General features: G+C 35.4%; 2 protein-coding genes across 7 annotated transcripts; one reads left to right on the top strand and one right to left on the bottom strand.

Annotated features, from left to right (window-relative positions):
- Positions 1 to 23: 23 nt before the first annotated feature.
- On the bottom strand, positions 24 to 17157 carry LOC140787001 (uncharacterized). Of its 4 annotated transcripts, none has more exons than XR_012108729.1 (18): positions 16808 to 17157; positions 15854 to 15946; positions 14004 to 14197; positions 13477 to 13581; positions 12301 to 12401; positions 11650 to 11728; positions 9784 to 9795; positions 7641 to 7706; positions 5852 to 5920; positions 5705 to 5761; positions 5383 to 5460; positions 4842 to 4939; positions 4705 to 4750; positions 3969 to 4096; positions 3510 to 3618; positions 2508 to 2570; positions 807 to 1235; positions 24 to 721 (listed from the first exon to the last, which is right to left on the bottom strand). XR_012108729.1 is itself a non-coding variant. In XM_073135731.1 (18 exons), the coding sequence occupies exons 1-18, from the start codon at positions 16926 to 16928 to the stop codon at positions 302 to 304; spliced, it is 1674 nt and encodes a 557-aa protein (XP_072991832.1). In that variant the 5' UTR covers positions 16929 to 17153; the 3' UTR covers positions 24 to 301. The 4 variants fall into 4 exon arrangements, 3 of the variants coding, with proteins under 3 accessions (XP_072991832.1, XP_072991833.1, XP_072991834.1); XM_073135731.1 differs by having other exon boundaries at positions 24 to 490; positions 1170 to 1235; positions 16808 to 17153; XM_073135732.1 differs by having other exon boundaries at positions 24 to 490; positions 1170 to 1235; positions 15854 to 16002; positions 16808 to 17151.
- A 164-nt stretch (positions 17158 to 17321) lies between these two features.
- LOC140785633 (probable UDP-3-O-acyl-N-acetylglucosamine deacetylase 1, mitochondrial) lies at positions 17322 to 21737 on the top strand. Of its 3 annotated transcripts, XM_073133570.1 has the most exons (7): positions 17322 to 17430; positions 17511 to 17813; positions 18049 to 18255; positions 18964 to 19062; positions 19609 to 19673; positions 20125 to 20269; positions 21201 to 21737. In XM_073133570.1, the coding sequence occupies exons 1-7, from the start codon at positions 17356 to 17358 to the stop codon at positions 21261 to 21263; spliced, it is 957 nt and encodes a 318-aa protein (XP_072989671.1). In that variant the 5' UTR covers positions 17322 to 17355; the 3' UTR covers positions 21264 to 21737. The 3 variants fall into 3 exon arrangements, with proteins under 3 accessions (XP_072989671.1, XP_072989673.1, XP_072989670.1); XM_073133569.1 differs by having other exon boundaries at positions 17347 to 17813; XM_073133572.1 differs by lacking the exon at positions 20125 to 20269 and having other exon boundaries at positions 17339 to 17813.
- Positions 21738 to 21944: the final 207 nt, after the last annotated feature.

The raw sequence follows: 21944 nt of genomic DNA, 5'->3' as shown, positions 1-21944 counted from the left end.
GTAACGCTGATCACATGGGAGCGTACAAAAGGATGTTGCTTTCTCTTACACGAGATTTGACTTCTGTTTTACAGTTTTCCTACTCAACTTGTTCGAGAGAGTGCTTACATCTGAAACACTCAGGTGGAAAACAATCTCTTTTATGAGTTCAATGACTTACAAAATTGACATGCCAATGAATATATTGTTTTTTCTTTTCCTTTTCTTCGAGAAATTAGTCATGCCGATGAAGCTGAGAAGATAATCATTTCTTACTCAGGAGAAGGCCTAAAAGAAACTAACCAGAGCAATATTGCATGCATTACTTTCTCTGCCTCCTGGGTAGCAATTCGGCTTCTACATTCTGGACTGCATCTATCAGATCCTGTACCTCCTTTGGCCTCTGTGATTCAACTATACTGTCCCTAACAAGACTAGAAAGACGTTTCAAGCATGCCACATACTCCACCTTGGCATCTGGAGCATTCAGCAATATACTTCGTGTATGGGGCTGCAAACAGATGGTCATAAAACAAGATAAGTTCGACATATGTATTATAATTTGCTATTAAAAGGAATATCAATTGACTGCCACATATAAAATAAGGGCAATAATATGAGCACAAATCTAGTGTTTTTTCTACTCTTATGAGACGTTTCAACTGGACTTATGAGTCCTCTTTTCTAATGGCACTTCCCAATTAAATAAGTAACAATCTTCCTCCGCTGACCCTTCACCAAGCTAGAGAGAACTTTCAGAAATCAGAACAATAAAAATAAAAACCTGAGATCCTACAGAACAAAATCTTGAAAGTGCAAGAGCGGACCTCTTTTGCAATTTGTAAACCTTCTTTGGAATTTGTTAATTAGGTAGGCTTTTGCTTGTGAATTTTATACTGCCTCAAAGCAAAGTTTGATTAGTAGTCCAAGTTTTAAGCAATTCCCTCAGAGATAATTTGACAAAGAACACCAAAGGTGTCAAGTTGACTTAGTGAGCTTCAGTTTGAATCTCACTAAAATCTAGGCAGTGACGAATATAACAAGCTGAAAGTCCATAGTAACATTTCTAGTGAAGATGTTAGATGGTTGGCGTAAAATTAACGTTTTCAGTCTGCAGATTTGCTGCAACATAACAGAAAAGCAAATGACATGGTAACAAGGTTATATTGAGGAAGCATAATAACCGTTACCTCTTTGAAAATTGAAATACAATCACGAAGAGCAAGTTCGGCCTCCAACGGATACTCACATGGCTCCTGAATTTTAGTGATGTAAGACCAAGAAAATGCAAAAACAACTACCAAACAATCATCTGTAGAGAAGACTAAACTTATGATACAGATTGGAAGTGAAACAAGTATCAAACCATCGCTCTTTCTTTAACTCGCCAGTTAATATAAAGATATATCAGAAGTTGTTTGTGATGAAACATTTCACACTTAAAATCTGGATATGTCTGCTAGTGTGTATGTATACACATTGCGCACTCTTATTATTTAGCAATCAGGATATGAAGGCACATACAGAGTGTAGGAGATTGATTAATGACAAGCACATATGAAAATATGAAATCTTCAACATCTGTAATTCATAATACAGAGACAATGAACAGCTAATAAACAAAGGAGAAGACCACATAATGTATTAGTGTTTGCAAGATAGGAAAGATTAAAACTAACATGGGAGGAAGTACTAAGAGAAGACAATATCACAGTTGATTTAACAAAAGAACCTTATATCAAATAGTGTTGAATGGAAGTAAATCAAGTAATAAGCAACAACCTGCAAGAACCATCATTTAAACACTGAAAGAAATAAGTACATCATTCTCAAATTTTATACTTTTTCTATTATTTTTCTTATGATGTCTCATATTCAGTTGATATTTGGAACCTCTGATACAATATCAGGACCTTGAAAGGTAAGCCATGCACAATCTAAGTACCTAATCTACTTAAGGTTGAAAACTGCTCCAGAAACAAGAATTCCAAATCAGTGATATTAGGTTCTATCATTCACCTAATAATTGGCTAGACATTAATGAGGACCGTAACCCTGAATGAAACGGAACTTATCAACTCTGTTGTAATTTGACATAACAACAAGACCAACTGCCACTGTAGTTGTAGAAATGGAAATTAAACAATGTATACCATGGAAAAAGAGGATGTCCATGTTAAGCAGATCTAGTTAGACTTGTAAAAAATGAAATTCAATTTTATAGCATGAATAGAGAATGTCCCACTTGCAAGAGCAAACCTTAAGTATTACAAATTTATAACAGAAAACCATCTGTGATCAAGAATCTAATAAGTTTATAGAACACACTAACTATTTCTGTTATGTGAGAAATGTTACAGCCAGAAGAAGATAATATTACAAGAGTTAGATTAAATGTGAAAATAGAACCTAGTGTCGGCAACCAAAGAAAAATGATTACTATGGGAACATGCAAATACAAAAAAAGAGGGACAGTAAATACAAATTGAAATCATTAAGAAAAGGCATCTGGAAGCTGAGAGAGGTACCCTTGAGAGTTGTAATTCACATTTTGTTACTTCCAGAAGGCCAACAACATTGAGGGTTTGCAACTGCATAAACAAAAAACAGATCAGCTTCTAAGACTGATGCTGGATGCTGGAAACTTAAAAATCATCTCATTTCAACAGCTACTGGATGGGTACAAAAAATGCACTAAGAAACAAAACAGAAATGTTTTACATTAGAGATGAAAGAACTATCCAATTGGCAATATGCTTGGGACAGGTATATGCATGGAAAAAACTAGCAAGTATATCATATGATCATGTCTCTTTATGTTGAATGCATCCACTAGATTTATCTCATGGTTTGAATTTTCAAATCAAAAGGACATAATAAGCCCCCTATAGAGCGGTCAGGCAAGTCAAATTAGCATGCCATGAAATATGTGGACACAGCATGTGCCACTGCACGGGCTGTGCTGGCTGCTGGCAATGGCCCGCATGTCCCAAAGACTGCATAACAATCCTTTAGTCTGCATCATATCAACTACGATAGCAGATGGCCAAGCTAAGTATGAGGATTATTTAAGAACAAAGAACATGATAAATAGGATACATGTACAAAGCAATAAAAAAAAAAGTAATTACAAACTCATTAGATTATATAATAGTTTGAAATTTCATCCAAAACCAAGACGTCTTGCTGCAATGTTTTCCATCTGATTCGAAATTGGCCACAGAAACTAGTATCCAACTGAAATAACCATAATAACAATTTTTTAATGTATGCTTTAAATTTTAAGTTGGATTTGACATGAATCCAACTTGTACCTAACCCAATCTCATCCTCATTGCTTGAATGCCATTCGATTTTGTGTGATGCCTTGAAAAGTACGATAAAAAAGACTTCTTATTAAAAGAAGTCCGAAACTGACACAATGAAACTAGAACTGAAATTCTAACTGAAATGTTTTGTTTTTAACTAAGCCGAAACCAAAACCAAAACTGAATCTTCAGACTACATATGCTATGATTAACAAGACTTACAAGCACCGTAAGTGCTGCATGCCGATCTTTCTCGCTTTCTGTAGATACATTAACACTATGAAGACTCTTTTGGTCTTTTCTTGAAGGATCCAAAATTGCTTTTGTTATCCTGTTAAGGGAAAAACACATCAAAGTAGCTCTATGAATCAGAATGCGATAAGATTCAAACTAAGAGATGTATACCTTCAGCCTCTCAAAAATCTTACAATCTAAATCATAGAAAAGAATAACAAATCATGAAAGTATATCATATGACATTTTGGTTCTAAAACTTGTAAGGACTAAGAACCACTTTAAATATCTTGAATGAAATAATTGGATTAAGCCAAAAACAAACCATGAATTAATAATATATAAAACATCTAGATTCTAGACTGTCTTGAAATGGATACATTTTACAGTTTCATCACGGAATTAGACCAAAAAAAAGAAAAACTGATACAAGTATACAACACAAACCTGATTGAGTTATCAAGAAGAAGTTTTGCCTTATCAAGTTCAGCTCTAGCACCAGATATTTTCACCTTCTGCAGGTGTTTCGAGTTTAGCAGGGCTATTCTTGCCAAATGAAGCAAATTCCCAGCTACCTTTGACAAACAAAAGTACAAATAGTCAACAATATGAAGACATGAAGTCTGCATATTATATAATCAAATGATCTGAGCAATGAAACTGACAATGGCTATATTATATTAAATTGATCACAATAAAAGTATGGGAGAAATGGTATCATTGTGATAACCGATTGCAGAAACCTCTTTGACACAACTTATTTGCTCTCTCCATTTTGGAGAATATCTGATGCATTGCAGATAACGGATGGACAAAGAAATAACAAAATGAAACTAGGGTCTCTTGGAAATTACAGATAGAGGTTTAGTTTGCAATTAATGGATAATTATCTCAGTCATTACGTTGAACATGTTGGGGAACAATAGGATGACCAACGAATTGACAGATACTTACTGTTATAAACCTACAGGTCATGCTTTTGTTTTGGGAAATAGAGCTTTACTATCTGTATTATCGTATTCTTTATGTTACTTTGCATTCTGATTTGATAAGACTTTTCAGTTATAACGTCTCTTATTCTGACTTTGCCATATCATAGCATTGATTAGTTGGTTTGTTCAAAGATCTTCTATTAGTGATCCTCCTGGAACAAATTTCATCAAGATAATAATTAATAAGAGACCTGGACATGATCTTCGGAAAGAATCTTTTTTCTGGCTGCGAGACATCTGAAAGAATAGCCATTATACAAGTTAACTATAATAGAAAAAATAAATATGGAGGGCAAAATAACTATATCAACTGACAAAGTAATTCTACCTCTCTAACAGTTCTTGTGATTCTACCAAGCTCCCAAGAGATTGGAGAGTCAAGGCGAGGGCTTCTGCAGTAACAATGGTTTCCAATGAATCCCATCCCTGCAAATCAGCTTCATAGATTAATTGTGCAAAAAAATAATATCATTGTGACTCAGGAGAAAAGACATGAAGGACAATAAGTATGCTATCTCTAGCTCGTCCACCAACTGAAATACATAGGCATCACAGAAGTAATCAATGATTAGCTAGGACCTGTAGACATGATACAAAGTCCCACATCTTTTAGATAAGGAAATGACTAGATTCTATCAAGACTAACAATTATGACATACATTTTGTGAAAAAGAAGATTCCAAAGCTATGTGGAGCACTTGATAATCTGATAAAATGAACTTGCATAAACAAGCCACATGGTCAACCGTAAGGCAGAAAAATAATGCAACATAACTTATTCATGATTAATCTCAGAACTAATACTGTGCATATCCTGTAGAAAAATTTTTCTAAGGATATATCAAATATAGTAGATGAAATTGCCAGACCTTTGAAAGTTCTAGAGTGTGCAATATCTTCCTTTGCATACTTTCAGCCTCAGCCAGCCGATTTGAGTTGAGCAAAATCTACAATACAAACATTGACCAAATATAGAATTTAATTCAACAGGGTAATTGAGTAGTAAGATGTCATCCAAGGGGTTGGAACATTTAAGGAAAATGCAGGTATGAGTTGGAACCTAATATTTCTTCCCTACAAATAATGAAACAATTATCATATACTTATGTTTAAAATATCATTCCAATTGTATGGACTCTATAAGGTAATGGAAAGAAGGTATAGTGGGAAAGAGATGTAATCCCTAGTCACCTGGGACAGATATCTCATTCTCCGTATGCATGTTGTTGATTCACCAAGTCCAGCATCCTGCAAGATTGTCAAAAAGGCACAAAAGATAATATCCTACATACCGGTTACAGAGCTTGAAACATTCACGGAATGAAAGGCACTAAGAACCTCAAGTATCCTAATAGACTCCTGTATAAGGGCCTCCGAATCCTTTTCTTTCCCTTCTAGATACAGCACCTAAAAGAGAACAAGAAATGAAATAAGATTTGTATAGTACAAAAGAATATCCTGAGACTAGATGGATAATACAATACTTTAATCTACAATTAAGACAAAGCTTCCATGTGGTTAAACCTATTTACCAAAATTTTGCAGGATAACATCTTAGAAATTTGTTTTTCCAAGATATAACGAAATAAAAACAACCAAGCCTTCAGTCCCAATTATTTGGGGTCAGCTATATGGAGCATTCTATTTGAATGGTCAATCCTTTGTACAGATGAATAGCATAGCCACTGTTGGACATGTTCAAACCGTCTTAATCAATTCTAGGAATAATTGACTTGCTTGCTACCCCTAACTTTTGTCTAACATTGTCATTCCTTATTACATCTTTCGTAGTAATGCCTCAAGTCCGTTGTGACATCCTCATTTCAACTACACTGAATCTTTGAGTAGGTTGATTTCAAGTCGCCTAACATTCTAATCCGTAAAGAATTTTGATCTTATAGCCATCCAACAAAACTTTCCCTTCACCTTAAGAGGTATATGACCATCTCGCAAATGCACTAAAAGTATTTCTCCATTTCAAGCTTCTCGTTTTTATTTTAGTAGTACCTTTGTCATATATATCCTTTATAACATCAAATATTTGCTCGCTATCTCTTCTCTTCTCTAGCACCAACCATGTAATTCCCTAGGAACCCAATCAGGACTTACATAGATCATTAAGCAGTGTATGCAAATCCTTCTTTCCTTTTTTTCCCTTTTTTCATTCCCTGCACTTCTCCATTAAATGTCTTAGCAAGTACGTAGCCTCTTAAGTTTATCAACCCAACGTAAAACCAACTTGGTCTCCAAATACTAGAGTCTATAGTTCTATACTTATGGCAAGTGATGTAACCTGCCAAACTGAAGGCATGTATTCCCGGATTTCACATCTTAACTGTTGTTCAATTACTTGTCTCTTAAATTTCATAGAATGACTCATAAGTTTGATTGCATCCATCTCTATCTGGTATGACTCAATAAATCAAGGTATGTCATAAGGAGAGTCTTTTAAACCAAGTACAACAAACCCCTATCATTGAGCCTCTAAATTCTCAATATATGTTCATATATGGAAATTCTATATCCTCAACCATGCAAAAGAAAAAAACCTACCCCTATCTAGACCCTACATTAGCGAGAGCCTTGTGGACTTGAAGCACTTCTCTTCACGTATCAAATGAAAGCATCTTCAACCTACCCCTATTATGAACCCATACTGGGCTTCAGCTAAGAAAGCTTCATAACATAGATATACTTTAGCCGCTTACATTTTTTTGGTTTCCAAACCAGAAGAAAACCTGAAAAAAGGTGAACAATCATTCATGTAAGAGACCTCTTCATTAAATGAAGGTACAACTGTGACATTTTCTTTACCCAGTCCCTATATTGGCAAGAGCCTCTTGCACTTGAACACCGTTTACTTCGTGTATCGAACAAAAGCATTTTCAACCTTCAATTCAATGAGTCTCTCTTTCTAGAATTATGCACAAAAAAAGTGGTATTTCAATGTATCATAAAACTGTAGTACCCAGCTATCCCAGCTATCTCAGCCTTCTAGCCATTATTACATTTTACCAACAGACAAATTATTTCTTCACCAAAAATTGCAGTCCTGATAAGCGGAATAACTGGAAAAGTGATCTAGACTAACAAATAAAAATCATAAACAAAAAAGATAAGAATTCACCGTTCCTAGATGATACATTGTGTTTGCGTAATCTACATGGCCATGCCCCAGAACTCGCCCCTTAACCTACATAGTGGAAAAGAAGGTTATAAGAAACTGATGCAAAGAATCTAGAACCTCACGCATGCATATTTAAGAACATTCATACTTAGAAGGTTAATGATACAGAATAACTGAGATGTTCACATAAAATTACCCAAATTATCAAATAATATTTTGCATAGTACCACACACACTTCAAAGGAACATCATAGTTTAACAGGAATATATCATAGAGGGCGCCAATTGGTGTGAGCCTGCCTTTGCAACCAAGAGGTAATGATTCAAGTCCTGGAAACAATTCCACATAAATGTGTTTAAGGCTGTGTATATCTTCCTCCTAAACCCTGCATAGGTTGTAGTCTATGCATTGGAACACAAATTTTAGGAGATGATAGAACTGCGAGATGCGTCTAGCAGATGCTTAAAGCAATAAAGTCAAAGATATTAAGCTGGCTTGAGTTGTTTATCAATGTGTCAGCCTCTATTACAACCAAAAGGAAGCACTTAAGTTAGTGTAGTTCCAGGAACAAGGCATTGATGCATTACAGTAAGAAAAAAATCTGTCTTTTCAGATTGAAAATACATGTCTCCGGTCATAGTTATGCAATATTTATGAGACCATTAATCTGATTCTCAACCTATAACCTATCATTTGACACTTCTAGTTGGCATATTTTTTGAACCACCAGGGACACATGATCCTCACGCTGGAACCCACCTGTCTAGTTGGTCAATATTTTACTTTATTTTCATAAAAATAATCATGTAAAATGTTCATCACCCTTGCAAGGGTCAAATTTAATAACTAAGAGATCATACGTGAACAAAATGTAAATGAAAGCCTAGCTATCTGCAACTACTCATCCATGATCTCAGTAAAGCCCACTAGTATGTAAAGTGTTCCACTAATGGTAGTGAGCTTAAAGCCTAACAAGTATCTACCATTTTGTAGTCTAAGAATAATGTGTTAAAGCATGTGATAAGTGATAAGATAATATATGCTCACATAATAAAGATAGGCTGATAGCTAACTAGTATAGTATCAATCCCACATAAAAACATCAATATCCATCGTATGAAGTCTGATAGAGGAATATCATATATCCAAATTGTACAATCTTATAGAGCCTCTAAAGTCTAAAGTCTAAACAGTCATCATGACTTCAATGATCCCGTAAAGGAGGGATAGACTTCTATTGGTAATATCGCTTGCACTTGCTAGACAATGCAACATGATCCAAAATAAAATATGTCAAAGTATGAAAAAACACTTCCACAAACTACAACCTATGTCTCGACTTGGAAAATCTTCAAATTTGACTCGTCCAACCTTATAGAATATACTTATGTGCACAATATACGCTGAGGTGGCATTTGATAATTCATATGTTGAATACGAAAAGATAAGATCAAGTACAGACATGCTTATCCATGTATTCTGAATTGCCATCATATCCATCTTATCTCTGTTATACATCCATTCATATACCTATATGCTAACTTTCAATCCAGTGTGATACACTAATACTCAAACTTGTATGTCAACAAATTAGTAGTTCTCTATTTCTTAAATGTACTGAAAGAATACTTCCTCGCAATGCATAATGAAACCAATTCGAAATCATATCTGTTACTATGATGTATAATAATAAAACGCCTAACAACTGAATTCAATTCTTTGGTTTCTCCTACCAGGGCATCAACAACAGTAAATAGATAGTTTTACGATATCATAGAAGTTTTCATTTTAATATGGCAAGACTATAAAAACACCATTACTGTTGGCGAATATGCATGTCAACAAATTTGACGAGTTGTACAATATCTAGCATCTACAAGCATTTTCACCACAATAGCTGTAGTGCCGCACTGCTGTGAATTGTGATGTTCTCCAGACATATAAATAAAGGCATCAAAAATGGATATCTAAATGTTACTTATAATTTTGAACATCATGGACTAACTAAAATTTCTGAATCCTACTAGTAGATAATAGATCAAGTACACAGAAGAATATATGTTCCACAACTGTTGGAAAAAGGAACAAAAATGACAAATATAAATATCAAGTGGAAAAAGGAAGTTGACTAGAATGAAATACCTTCAAAGCGCGCTGCAAAAAGGTGATATAGAAAGGTGAAAGAAAACAGTGTCAGTAGGAAGCAATGATTGTCAACATAATGACATACTACTGAAAGCATAAGATGACTGTAGAGTGTCTGCAGTATGATTATGAAAAATAAAACAGCTATTCAGAGACATGTCTCTATATTTCCATAGTGAAAGTAGATCACAATTTCAAGATATCACTTTTCAATCATATATCACTAGAGATTTTAAGAAAGAACCACGAAGGAAAACATGCACTTGAAATGTCTTCAAGCAGGACAGACATCTTGGAGATGCACTTTTATGTTTTCAATCATAATATTATTAGAACACCACAGGAAGGCATGGCAGACGGTGAAGATTAAAGATTATAATGCATCAAAATCATTGATGTTCATAGAACACCACAGGAAAGTTCAGCCACACGCACTAAACTACATATGTGAAGCCAATTCAAAAAAAGCTAAACAAAATATTTCTGACCTAAATTGGCAGAAAAAAAATATATATAACTTATAAGAGAGCCTTAATCAGGTCAACTTTGCAAGCCATTATGACTTCCATAATTCCATTTGAGTTGAAACCAAACCTTCAGTTGCTTTAGCTTTGTGCTTTGTATTCAACTAATAGTGGACAACTATGTACACCAGTAAGACCAAAACTAACATGAAGAAACTAGCAAGGAAAGAAAAAGAAAGCAGATGACTTGGCACCACCCAATGGACTAAATATAGATGAATTGAGAAAAAGGATCCATATAGAAAACCTCAAATAGTTGGGATTAAAGGCTTGGATGCTGCTGTTGTTCTTGTTGTTGTTGGTTTACTTGAGAGATCCTTTATTATTGGATGATATAAATTTTATTTCTATTGTTAAACTAATATGCACCTCCCCTAATATATGAAATATCTTTGTACTATATAGCAAACTAGAATCCCTACAAATAGGCATATCAAAGATAATATATTTACTATTTAGCAACAAAAAACACCAGCTTTAAGAGAACTTATCACTAACGATGAATATTACTGTTGGTTGAGCCTTCTCAGCTTTAATAAATTGCTTATAGCCTTATATAGCCCTACAACAAACATATGACACAGTCCCTGTTTGCTGTAGGTCCTTCATAATAAGTAAGTGACATGTAGTGCCAGTCTATCAGTACAATACTAGTCTCACTATACCATTTATTGATTTGACATCCTTCATACTCTATTTGCAGATGACATAATCATCAAGAAACATTTGTATTATCTGAAGGGCAATTTCTTCAATTCAAACAAATTAAACTTATTTTTATGAGCTGAAGTCCTGAACAATTTGTTTTAACAATCTCCCATGCAGGTTTATATGAGAAAAAGGACCAAAGTTTTGCTGAGAAAAAAAGAAGAATGTGAAATTACTTGTACACTGCACAAGCCTAGCAGTTATTTCTCTCTTATAGCATGCACTTCTCAGGTAGGGCATGCAAACCCCATGCGACCCTGATCTGTCGTGCCAAACTAGCACAGAGTATAGTCAGGAGTATGTGCCACCTCATATGGATCCATAATGATCTGCATGTACCATGCAGATGGTTACATCTAGGATCACGCCACAAGTAAATTGTTCTTGTAGAGAAGTATCAATTGATAGGTGAGGGGCAGAAAAAGTTATATAATAGGGGAAAAAAAAAGAAAAAAAAAGGTAGACAGCAAAAGTTACAAATGAGTTAAAGAAAATATCCAAGATATATGTAGCATCATTACTAGAAAAGAAGTAGATCATGTTGAAATGCAGAGATACTCATAATACTGCCAAGAAATAGATCGAAGGGAACATCATATCATGTGTTCGATCTTTCCAAAGAACATGATACCTCATAACATGTCCGAGCTTGATCAAGCTTCCGTTGAGCAAGATAAAACTGCCCAAGGTTATGCAGAGCAGCTCCCACACTACAATAAGCATATAATCTACTATTCAAATGATTATACTGTTGGCATAGTATGATTGTAGAACATTAACAAAAGAAAGGTGGTGTTTTCTGTGGAGAAGAAGTGCTAAACAATTATTAGTAAGGTATAGTTCTGCCAATCAAGTGGAATTGGGATATGGATACACTACATTTCAATTTTCAACTTTCAAGGATAAATCAAGCAATGTGGTGGATAGGTGATTATCAGGAGAAAGAGGAAGACAAGGATGACAGATAAATATGGTATATAAGCCTTGCTGCCTTTCTTTTGGTGAGGAGAATGAGAGAATAAACACATCTTAAGAACTCAATTATGTAAGACCAAGGGTGGTGTTATGGTTCAGGCTTGCACTATCTAACCTAAGCGAGATTGTGATATGACATGTCTCTTAATTATGAACATCATTGTACAATGAAGCATGATATTTTTGTTCATGTTGGCATAAATATGTATCAAAAGCATGCAATATACTGGTGATTCCTATTCCTTTTTCTTTTGTACCACATGAATAGAAAATTGAATTACATAAAAGAGACAAAGAATAAATTTACCGTATATCATCTGCTCCAAATGATTCCTCTAAGATACTAATAGCTTCCAAATATAATGGCTCAGCTTTCTCAAATACCTTTCTTACCCTGTATAGTTCTGCCTGCAAAGTTCAGAAGAATTTAATGTGACTAAATGACAGAAGACCCAATTACTCAGTTCATACTAACATAAACACGTTCCCAGAAGCTAAATAATACCTACTTGTAAGATCAAGAATAGCATCTAGAAGCAACTGATATTGAGGCAGTTAAAATCGTTAAGAAGCACTACTAGGAATAAATAATCCTATTCATAAGTATGTTACTTATGAGAGAACAGGTTCCTGTTCCAATCCTAGATGTTTCAGCTAATTCAGAGCTAATCTGGAAAACAAGCTTATTTCCAGATTTCAGCTTTGCATCAAATTATGAAGCAAAATCAGTTGTGCATATAGGCAACGCTATTTTTCTGTATTCTTCATTGATTCAAACTTTAGGAAGCATTTGCTCAAGATCAAACTTGAATGTGAGAAGATCATATAGACAATATTGAAGTTCTGTAGCAGTACAGCTTTCTGAGTTCATTTTACATGTAATTTTCACAGTTCAAGAGTTAATATTTCCTATTGATCATGTTTGTAACGTGCTAGATTTCCATCTACTGGTAGGTTATATCTAGCAAATGAGTGCAATATCTTGACTTAAGAAACAAGGGTACTGTGCTGATCATGTACTGTGAAACAGCGCCTTTGTTGGCTAGTTCTTTTTCTACATGCTCCTTTTTCTTCAACTTTCCTCCTTTTTCACCTTTGGCTGGAATTCTTAAACAACCAGTAATCAAAAACTTGTAAATCAAGACTTTTCATTAATTTGCTTGCAAAACACAATCATTTTTTTAACCATAATTGTCATGGGCATGTTTGTTTCCATCAAAGAGTACCCTGAAAAAGGCATACTATTTTACTATAACAACAAAAATTTCTCGGCCACATCTAAGTTCTAATGTCATACCATAAGAATACCTGCAACTTAGAGGCACACTGCAGAATGTGTAAAACTTGTGACTTAAAATAATAAGTTAGGAGTCTCATGCATAATAATTAAGATTTTATTTGCCAAAGGCATCTTACGAATGTTGTAAGGCTTAAATAACTTCGTTAAAAGAGTACTGGAAGATAAAAGTCAGCGGTAATATACCAGATTGTTGCAGGATGAGGCAACATGTGGATCTTTCAGTCCAAATCCTTCTTTAGCTTCCTGTAAAGCTAACTGAAAGTACTTCTCAGCTTCATCTACTTTGCCCTACAAGTGAAAATATCAGATGAATCTGATAGAATATGGTTACAAAACAAGTCACTTCAAATCCTTCTTAGCTTCCTGTGAAGCTAAAAAGTACTACTCAGCTTCTTCTAGTTGGCCTTACAAATATGATTACACTTAAATCCGGTAAAGCCAAGAACTTTCTCCATTAAAGTAGGATAAAGGTATGTGGAAAAAACCAGTCCCTTTTCCCTTACTTTATAACCAAAAAGATTTGTGTCATCATCCACAAACCCTTTGTTAAAGTCTGGTCCACCTAAAATTTGTGGCTACAGACAGCAAATAGGTCCTTAAGGCAGGCAAAAGAAGACCAAGCTGAGAAAACTGGAGCAAAACAAGTTCATCAACATAAGATTTGTAATGAGATCTATGTGCAGCAAAGCTAGGGAGAACCAGTTACTTGCTTTCAAAAAAAGGTCTCTGCCATTATCAGTATATATTCTCCATTTTGATGTATGTTCATTTGATATCACTGAACCATCTTCAATCCTACGCAAACCAGTGACAGAAGCCTGGCCTTGCTCATTTTCAGTAACCAATTCACCCATTGGTGTGTCTTGAGCCAAGACAGACCTTCCACTGAGTCCAAGAAAAAAAGCTGCAACACCAGAGAAGTTAAAATTATAAAGATTATTTAAGAAGGATGACCACAATTACTATCAATTTTCAATTCAGCCAATGATGCTAAAATATACATCATACGCCTCCATATTTAATTTTTAAAAAAAATAGAAAGGACTTTATAACTTGTAGGGAAAGAATTTTAGACAGTCTTCCATTTTTTATCAATAGATAGTAGATATTAAGATAAGTAACTTTTATTGAAAGAGGGATCACAAATCTAATACAGCATAGGGCCAACAGAAAAGGTTTAATACAAGGGAAATAGGCTGACAAACTATGTTTCCAAAACTTTAGATCGAAGACATAATTAACAACTTATGCATGGACCTTATCACATATCTTATACCTATAAATCCATTCAGTCATTACTCATTACAGTTCTGTCTGGAAAAGAAAAAAAAATAGCAGCTAGCAACATCAGAGATGGTAAATAAGGACTAAGGAGTCATTGCCACGAAAGAACTAGCCTTTCAACATCGAGCTTTTAACGTTTCTAATGGAAATCACAAGCTAATATGTCTTTCAAGTTTCAGAGACCATTCAATCGAGGTTCTACAGATCGCCTGATAAACCATCGCCAAATCATGATTAAATTTCCTAAGATAATGTCTTGCATCAGATATACGAGATCTTCAGAACAACAAAAGGGATATCTTCTTTTTTAGACTAGGAAATTTCATTCCAACATTAGAGATGATGAAAGCCACGGCTTATTGGGGGTCCGGATAGCAGAACCAACAGAGGGCCAAGGAATTGAAAAACCGTCAGTTGTCCGAGAGGACATACTTTTATCCATTGGTCACCACAAAGAGGATAAATACAAGAAAAACATCTACACATTCAGTGCCCGTTCCTCTTTATATAGCCTTTTCGTCAAAAAACAATACTCTACCTACAAGATCAGGAAAGTAAAAGCTCCCTGCACACTTTGATCCGTGCATTTTTTCAGAATCTGTAAGGGATCCATATAAATATCAAGCAGAATCCATTGACTGCCTAATATTTTTTTGTGGGCAAAATGTTATGCAGATGGGTTTCACCATATGCATGTATATGACATCTATACATCTTCTCAGAATATAGCAGAATAGCCTCGGGCCTCTTGGTGTTTCAAAATTTTGAAGGTCCACGTAACAATAACCTACTTGTCGAAAACCTCAAGAATGCTCAAATATTCATGAAGATATTCTGATATATTTACCCCTTTATTAAAAGTTGGAAAGAGAGCAGTTAACTCAATTTGTATTAGGTGATTTCTAGTTTTAGGAAATAAGTACGGACCCATCCTGATATATAGTTAACTCAATTTGTATTAGGTGATTTCTAGTTTTCAGAAATAACTAGGGACCCACCCTGATATAGATGTTTACATTGTGAAATCTCCTTTCTCCATATAATAGTTGATAACCTTGTCTAATTATAGGGAATACAGTTGATTTATTTATTCAAGAACTCCACATCTGCAGATATCTTCCAAGAACCTCAGATATCTGCAAAGGAGCAGTTAAAGAGTTGAAACAGTTACAAGTAAAAACCATGTAATGAAACAAGAATAATCTGCCACTAGGAAGAACACACTACACGACAATTTGATTATTCATAGCCAAATATCTAATTTATCAGAAAGTACCTGTTTGTCCAGAGAGTACTACCCCCAAAATCAAACCCCAGTGATGTTTTCTCCACGTAAAATGAAAGCTCGGTCGATCATAGCTTGCAAAACCTTTGAGTAGGTAAAGCAATTGATTATGATGTGCATATGAAATCAAAGGCTACATTCTGTAATGATATGAATAGGTTCATTAAATCAGTTTCTCAGATAATTTGTAAAAGATAAGCAATGCTACTTGAATGACAGAATTCAAGAATTATCCTCTAGGAAAAATAGCTAAAAATAATGCAATAAAGCCAAAAATAAAAATAAAAACTTGTGGAATTCTATGCTTACTAAAAGAAGCATAGGGCATTATCCCCTTCTGGGGAACCCTAGAAGAAACTAAAATAAGTAGATATCTAGTCTCTAGAATGGTTATGAGTTCATTCCACAATTTTAGTCATCATATTATAGGTAGTCTTCTAGAACAAACATCATTTGGAAAGCACCACGAACAAACATCATTGGAAGTGCAAGAGCCGTTACGTTCAACTATATTTTTTTTAAAAAAAAAGATTGCGCTCGTAATGGAGTATTTGGCCCAACCTTATAAAAAGTAAAGAAATTTAAGGCAAATTATTGAAAAGCAACTATCCGCTTAACTCTGCAGAACCAACAGACTAAACCATAGATCTGTCATCGGCGTGATGGAATATATGATCCAACAGTATCTTAAGGACTAAAGAAACTTGACGCAAATCCTTGAAAAACTATCAGCTTAATTCTGCAGAACCAACAGTCCAACCGAAGTGAAGATCAAGACTATACCAGTATAACAAATACGGGAGTTAATTTAAAAGGCACATAAGAACCGGAATGCAGGGAATCACGAGCCAAGAATTGAAATGCTTGAAAAAATGTGAAGAGTTCCGGAATATAGAAAAAATCCGACGAAGACAAAGAACAGAAAAGACAAGCGGGAAAGCTTACCGGCGATCGAGGGGCAGGAATCTTGAATCCCGGATCTTCTAGCAGCGGCGGCGGCGGCGGCAGCGAATTGGGAAGGAGGACGGATTCTTCGGAGGAGATCGAAGAGTCCTCGGATCGCCATTCCGCTAAACCCTCGGATGGAAGCGAGGGTTCTGGTGACTTCTGGAAACGAGGCAAGAAAGCTCTTGGCTCGGATGGCGGTGATATCACCGGGAACTCGTGCACAAGAATGGGGGTAGACCGGAGCACGGAGGTGTATCCGTCTAGAGTTTTTGACCAAACTAGCCCTCCCATTTTTATTTTTATTTTTCTCTTTTCCCGGGTTTTATAAGTGTAAGAAACGTAATGAAATTTAAAAGAGAAATATATATATATATATATATATATATATATATATATATATAAGTAGTTTAATTAGTTTCCATCTAAATAAGTTTAAAGCTTACTTATCGGTCAAATCACAGGGCGTAAATATATTTACAAATAAATATTTTAACGTTAAAAGAGTGTCAATGAGAACAGGGTCAGCAACATCACCGCTTAGGATCATGCACTTTCGCCGGTTGCTCTCCTCGGGCACCCAAGCCCTTGAGTCCGTCACTGGAGTGCTCTTATGGAAGCCGGTAACTACGATCTTCTCTCTTTCCTTCCACTCCTCTCTCTAAATCCTAACCTTCTGACTTTGTTCCTATCTCCATGGAAGACGGGGAAGCCTCAGCAAACACTAGCATCGGCGGTGTCCATTTCAGGTATCGGACTCCACTCCGGCGCCGCAACCACCGCTCGTATGCTTCCAGCGATGGCCGGGGAGGGAAGGTACTTCGTGTCCGGCGCCCGTGGCCAGCGGAGTAGGATTCCGGCCACAATCGACCACGCCGTTGAGTCGCCCCTTTGCACCACTCTCTTCCGTGGCGGTGCTAGGGTTAGGACGGTTGAACACCTCCTCTCGGCGTTGGAGGCTTGCGGGGTCGATAATTGCCGCATCGAGATTGACGGAGGAGACGAGGTTCGATTTCTCTGATAATATTAATTCCTCTTTGATTGCCAAAGATTAAATCTTGGAATGTTGATGATTGTGTTCCTGTTTGAATACGTAGGCATCACATTGCTAGAAGAAAAAAAAAAAGTCTTTATATTTCCAGACTAGAAATCTTGTTTGAGAACGAGTTATTAAGAAAAATAGAATCATGTGAAGGTCTCATATGCAGGAAAATTAGTCGAATGATTAACCAAATGTACAGATACCTTTACTAGATGGATCGGCAAAGGAGTGGGTGGATGCAATAGAAGCTGTTCGTTTATGTGCTGCAGAGGATTGTGATGGCCATCACATGGATAAACTGGCATCTGAACTCCACAAACCAGTGTACTTATGGAGGGGCGATTCTTTTATAGTTGCTTTGCCTTCACCAGAGACCCGCATTACTTATGGAATAGATTTTCCACACGTATGTCTCACCTTTTGCCACACGTATGTCTATACTGGTTGCTCGTCGCTTTTTTTCTTGCTAAATGCTCTATCTATACTATGCATATGAATCTGTCTTTTATACAAGCTTTAGTTGTCTTTCTTTAGTCAATGAGAAATTCAATGTGATCATCGACTGATTGGGAATTTAAACACCAAGATGCTTTTGTTTTTCCACAGATCTCCTATATTTTAGCCACGCAAGATATTTGACTAGTAGTCGAATACAATTTTAAATTTATTTTAGTTCATACAATCATCATTTCCTTTTGATTTAACCCCATCTTTTATATATATTATCCTGGTGGAATATTAGAGGCATAAATTAATTTTGGACTATATGCAGTATTTGTTTCAAACATTTTACTTGAAAAAGGTAAGACATTTGTATCCTGTTGAGGTTCATCAAAACCATGAGCATAATTGTAAGAATCATGTTTTAGATTCTAAATCATTCTTCTCATTAAGTTCCTGTTTAGAATATTCAATTTTCCTGACAAGGTGTCTTTTGGTTACCTAAGCATCTATCTAAGGACTTTAATCATAGAAGATTCACTTAATTAATATTCTTTATAATTTTCCATGCATTTATCCACAAATGTATTAATTTGAAGAAGCTCAGACAAATTGTTTATCTGAATGGTTGAATTCAGATAAAAGATTAAGTAATCCCTGCATGATGTTACAGGTGCGAGCAATTGGATGTCAGTGGTTCTCTTCTTTCATTGACGTTTGTACATATTCAAAAGAGATAGCTTCTTCAAGAACCTTTTGTGTATACGAAGAGGTCTGCATTCTTTTTATGATTAGATTGCTGGTTTTATTGGACCATGGGTACAATTATTCTATCATAGTTTACATTGGCTGCATTTAGCATCAGAACCAATACTAGCATAGAATTCATAATACATATTTATTGTTTTCTTGTTTCTCTTGAATAATGTGTCTTGAGGCAGTTTTCCTCTGGTTGCTATTTCTATGATGGTTCAATTCCCTCCCTCTTTCTCAATACATAATTCTCTGCATGGTCTCACTCAACAAGCAGACACACAGATAAATCATGCAGAGACAATGGATAGCCTTCACTTTTGCAGCACACTTTACATGAGCTATCTTCTTTGATGTGCTAGAGCTTGGATGTGAATATGTCTAATACTATAATAAGATTCTGCATAAACTTGTCAAGTTAATAGTTAATATATCGCCAGATGTTTCACTATTATCAAACCTTTTATGCTCCTTTTTCTGTTCTATATTGGTAGCCGAGAGATGTCATGGCTAGTCCAGTTAGCTACTGATCACAATCTCACACTTATGTCATATTATTTTGCAGGCTCAACTTATGCGCAATGATGGGCTTATTCAAGGAGGATCACAAGAGAATGCTATTATTTGCAGGTTGGAGAACCAAATTGTCCTGTCATCTTCACAAAAGTTCATCTGTTATTCGTTAGCTATTTGACTGTCTATGGTGTTTCCTCCTCTCATGCTGAAAATGCATGGAGTTTATGTTTAGATATTGATAGAGCAGTATCTTATATAATGCAATCACAAACTGGTCCATCTGAACTGTTTTTTCCTTTCTGCGATTTGCAGTTAGTTCTGTACTCCCCATTATCAATTTTCCTGTGTTTTTCTAGTCTTTAGTCATCAATAGTGTTTTCACGTATACTATTTCTATTTCTGATGTATTTAGTTTGAACCATATTATGCTTTTATATATTTAGTGGATCTTATTTGTGACTTTATATCATCAAATTGATTATTCTGACTTTTAGTTATTAATTGTTTTCCTGAAATAAAAATGGTTAGTAAAGACATCTGATTTTTAGTGCATCTCCCTTTGCAGTATCTCTGGTGGTTGGCTAAACCCGCCGCTACGGTTTCATGATGAACCTTGTCGCCACAAGATTTTGGATCTTGTTGGAGACTTTTCTCTTTTTGCACAAAATGGTAACCAAGGGCTTCCAGTTGCACATATAATTGCATACAAGGTGCACATCTTCCTTAACAAGCTATATTGAGGTCATTTAGTAAATTGACATACCAAATTAAAAAGATACAAGTAATGATGCATGTATAAAGACATAAGCATCCTGCTTATGTGTACACTCTGGGAGTATGTTGCTTATTTGCTTTTACATCTCTTATTATCCAGTCTTGTATAAGGATTTTGAGATTCAGGACCAGCTCAGCTTATGGCAAGAGTTTCACTAAGGTCCTTGAAATTTGGACCTGCACAGCAACTTGAAGGTCATAAGACGCTTGACAATATAGCAAAAATAGATTCTTCTGATAGTTTGGATAATGAAGCAACTTTCCTGAATGAGTTTCTGATGTGAGATTTAATTCTCTTTCTTACACTTATATAATTTTGTCAAATCCATAATCCTTTCAACAATATAATGTGAAACAAGCAGATTATTTCTAGTCCAAATTGTTTCTTTCTTACATTCTTTTTAAGTTGTTGCTTTTTGCCTGAATTAATTGACAGCTTATTGGAGTAAGAAGTTTAGCTATCCTTTGTTGGTTCAATCCATGAAATCATAAATTGCATTTACTACAAGAATGATGTCAACAGAGTGTGTTTATTTAACTTCAACAAAAATACCTGCAAATTCAAGCTAATGATTCAGTTCCTAACGATGAGTCAATAACAAGGGAATCCTATTTATGTAAAGTTGGAGATGTTCCACCACCTCACTTCAAGAATTGGATTTACAAGCATGCCATTATCTCTTGTGACAGGCTACATAATCTAACTTCTATTCCATTCTTGTGTTATGTTCACACCAATAAAGCATTTTAGGTACACATGATCTTTCTGTCGATATCTGTTATCCTGATCTTATGCTCTACTATTGGACTTAAAAAATATATATCAATTACCATCAGGAACTAATTAGAATTCAAATTGTGATGAAGGCTGGCCATTCACTGCATGCTGGATTCTTACGCCATCTATCAGGATTGCACTCAAGAAAATGACAGAAGCTTGTAAAGCTCATATACCATCTATCAAGAATGCATCCGTGGAAAGGACACAGAAGCTTGTAGAGATCGTATGTGATCTATCAGGAGCACGTTCATGAAAAGGACTCTCAGGCTTGTGTTGCTACGTCAAACAGCACATGCAATCCCCCAACATTCTATGATGGAAAAGATGCTAGATGTTGTGGTCATCTATCAGAATATGTTACAGGAGAAAAGGAAAAGAATCTTATATTGCTACATCAAATCAATCTGCACAATCTTTGTCGAAATTTATTTGTTTGTTTAGTTATGTATCAATTGTACGATACATCTATATGCTGATTACAGTAGTCAGCAATTGGAGTAGGGAGATGCACATTCAATTGTGAGACCTTTTGTTCCTGATTCAGCCCTGGCCAGTGTACTTTCTATACATGACTGAAACTAAACATTTTTGGGTGGGTTAGAATATTGTAGCACTTTTTAATACATGTTCAGCCTTTTACGTGATATTTTCTACACATCAGCGTATGAAGATGACTTTATACAGACCGGTATTGTGTAAGCACTATTTATATGGCAAATTCAGGAGTAATTCTCATGGAGTGGAGTGCAGCGGTGCTCGTTTTTTCCCTCATTCTCAACTCTCAAGAGGAGGAAACAAGGGCACCCATATATGCACATCTTCACATAAGC

The sequence above is a fragment of the Typha latifolia genome, chromosome 4, assembly GCF_019914945.1.
Source record: "Typha latifolia isolate L0001 chromosome 4, TyphaL0001v2, whole genome shotgun sequence".
Classification (NCBI taxonomy): domain Eukaryota; kingdom Viridiplantae; phylum Streptophyta; class Magnoliopsida; order Poales; family Typhaceae; genus Typha; species Typha latifolia.
The sequence above is the reverse complement of the archived record's forward strand: the minus strand, read 5'-3'. Positions and strand labels throughout refer to the sequence as shown.

Coding starts and splice junctions, on each gene's coding strand:
- LOC140785633 (XM_073133569.1), top strand. CDS start 17,421: ATGGAAGCCGGTAACTACGATCTTCTCTCTTTCCTTCCACTCCTCTCT. Junction 19,063..19,608: donor CCTTTTGTGTATACGAAGAG/GTCTGCATTCTT, acceptor ATTATTTTGCAG/GCTCAACTTATGCGCAATGA. Junction 20,270..21,200: donor CACATATAATTGCATACAAG/GTGCACATCTTC, acceptor ATTGTGATGAAG/GCTGGCCATTCACTGCATGC.
- LOC140787001 (XM_073135731.1), bottom strand. CDS start 16,928: ATGGCGATCCGAGGACTCTTCGATCTCCTCCGAAGAATCCGTCCTCCT. Junction 5,762..5,851: donor AGTCTATTAGGATACTTGAG/GTTCTTAGTGCC, acceptor ACAATCTTGCAG/GATGCTGGACTTGGTGAATC. Junction 2,571..3,509: donor ATGCAGCACTTACGGTGCTT/GTAAGTCTTGTT, acceptor TTGTTTATGCAG/TTGCAAACCCTCAATGTTGT.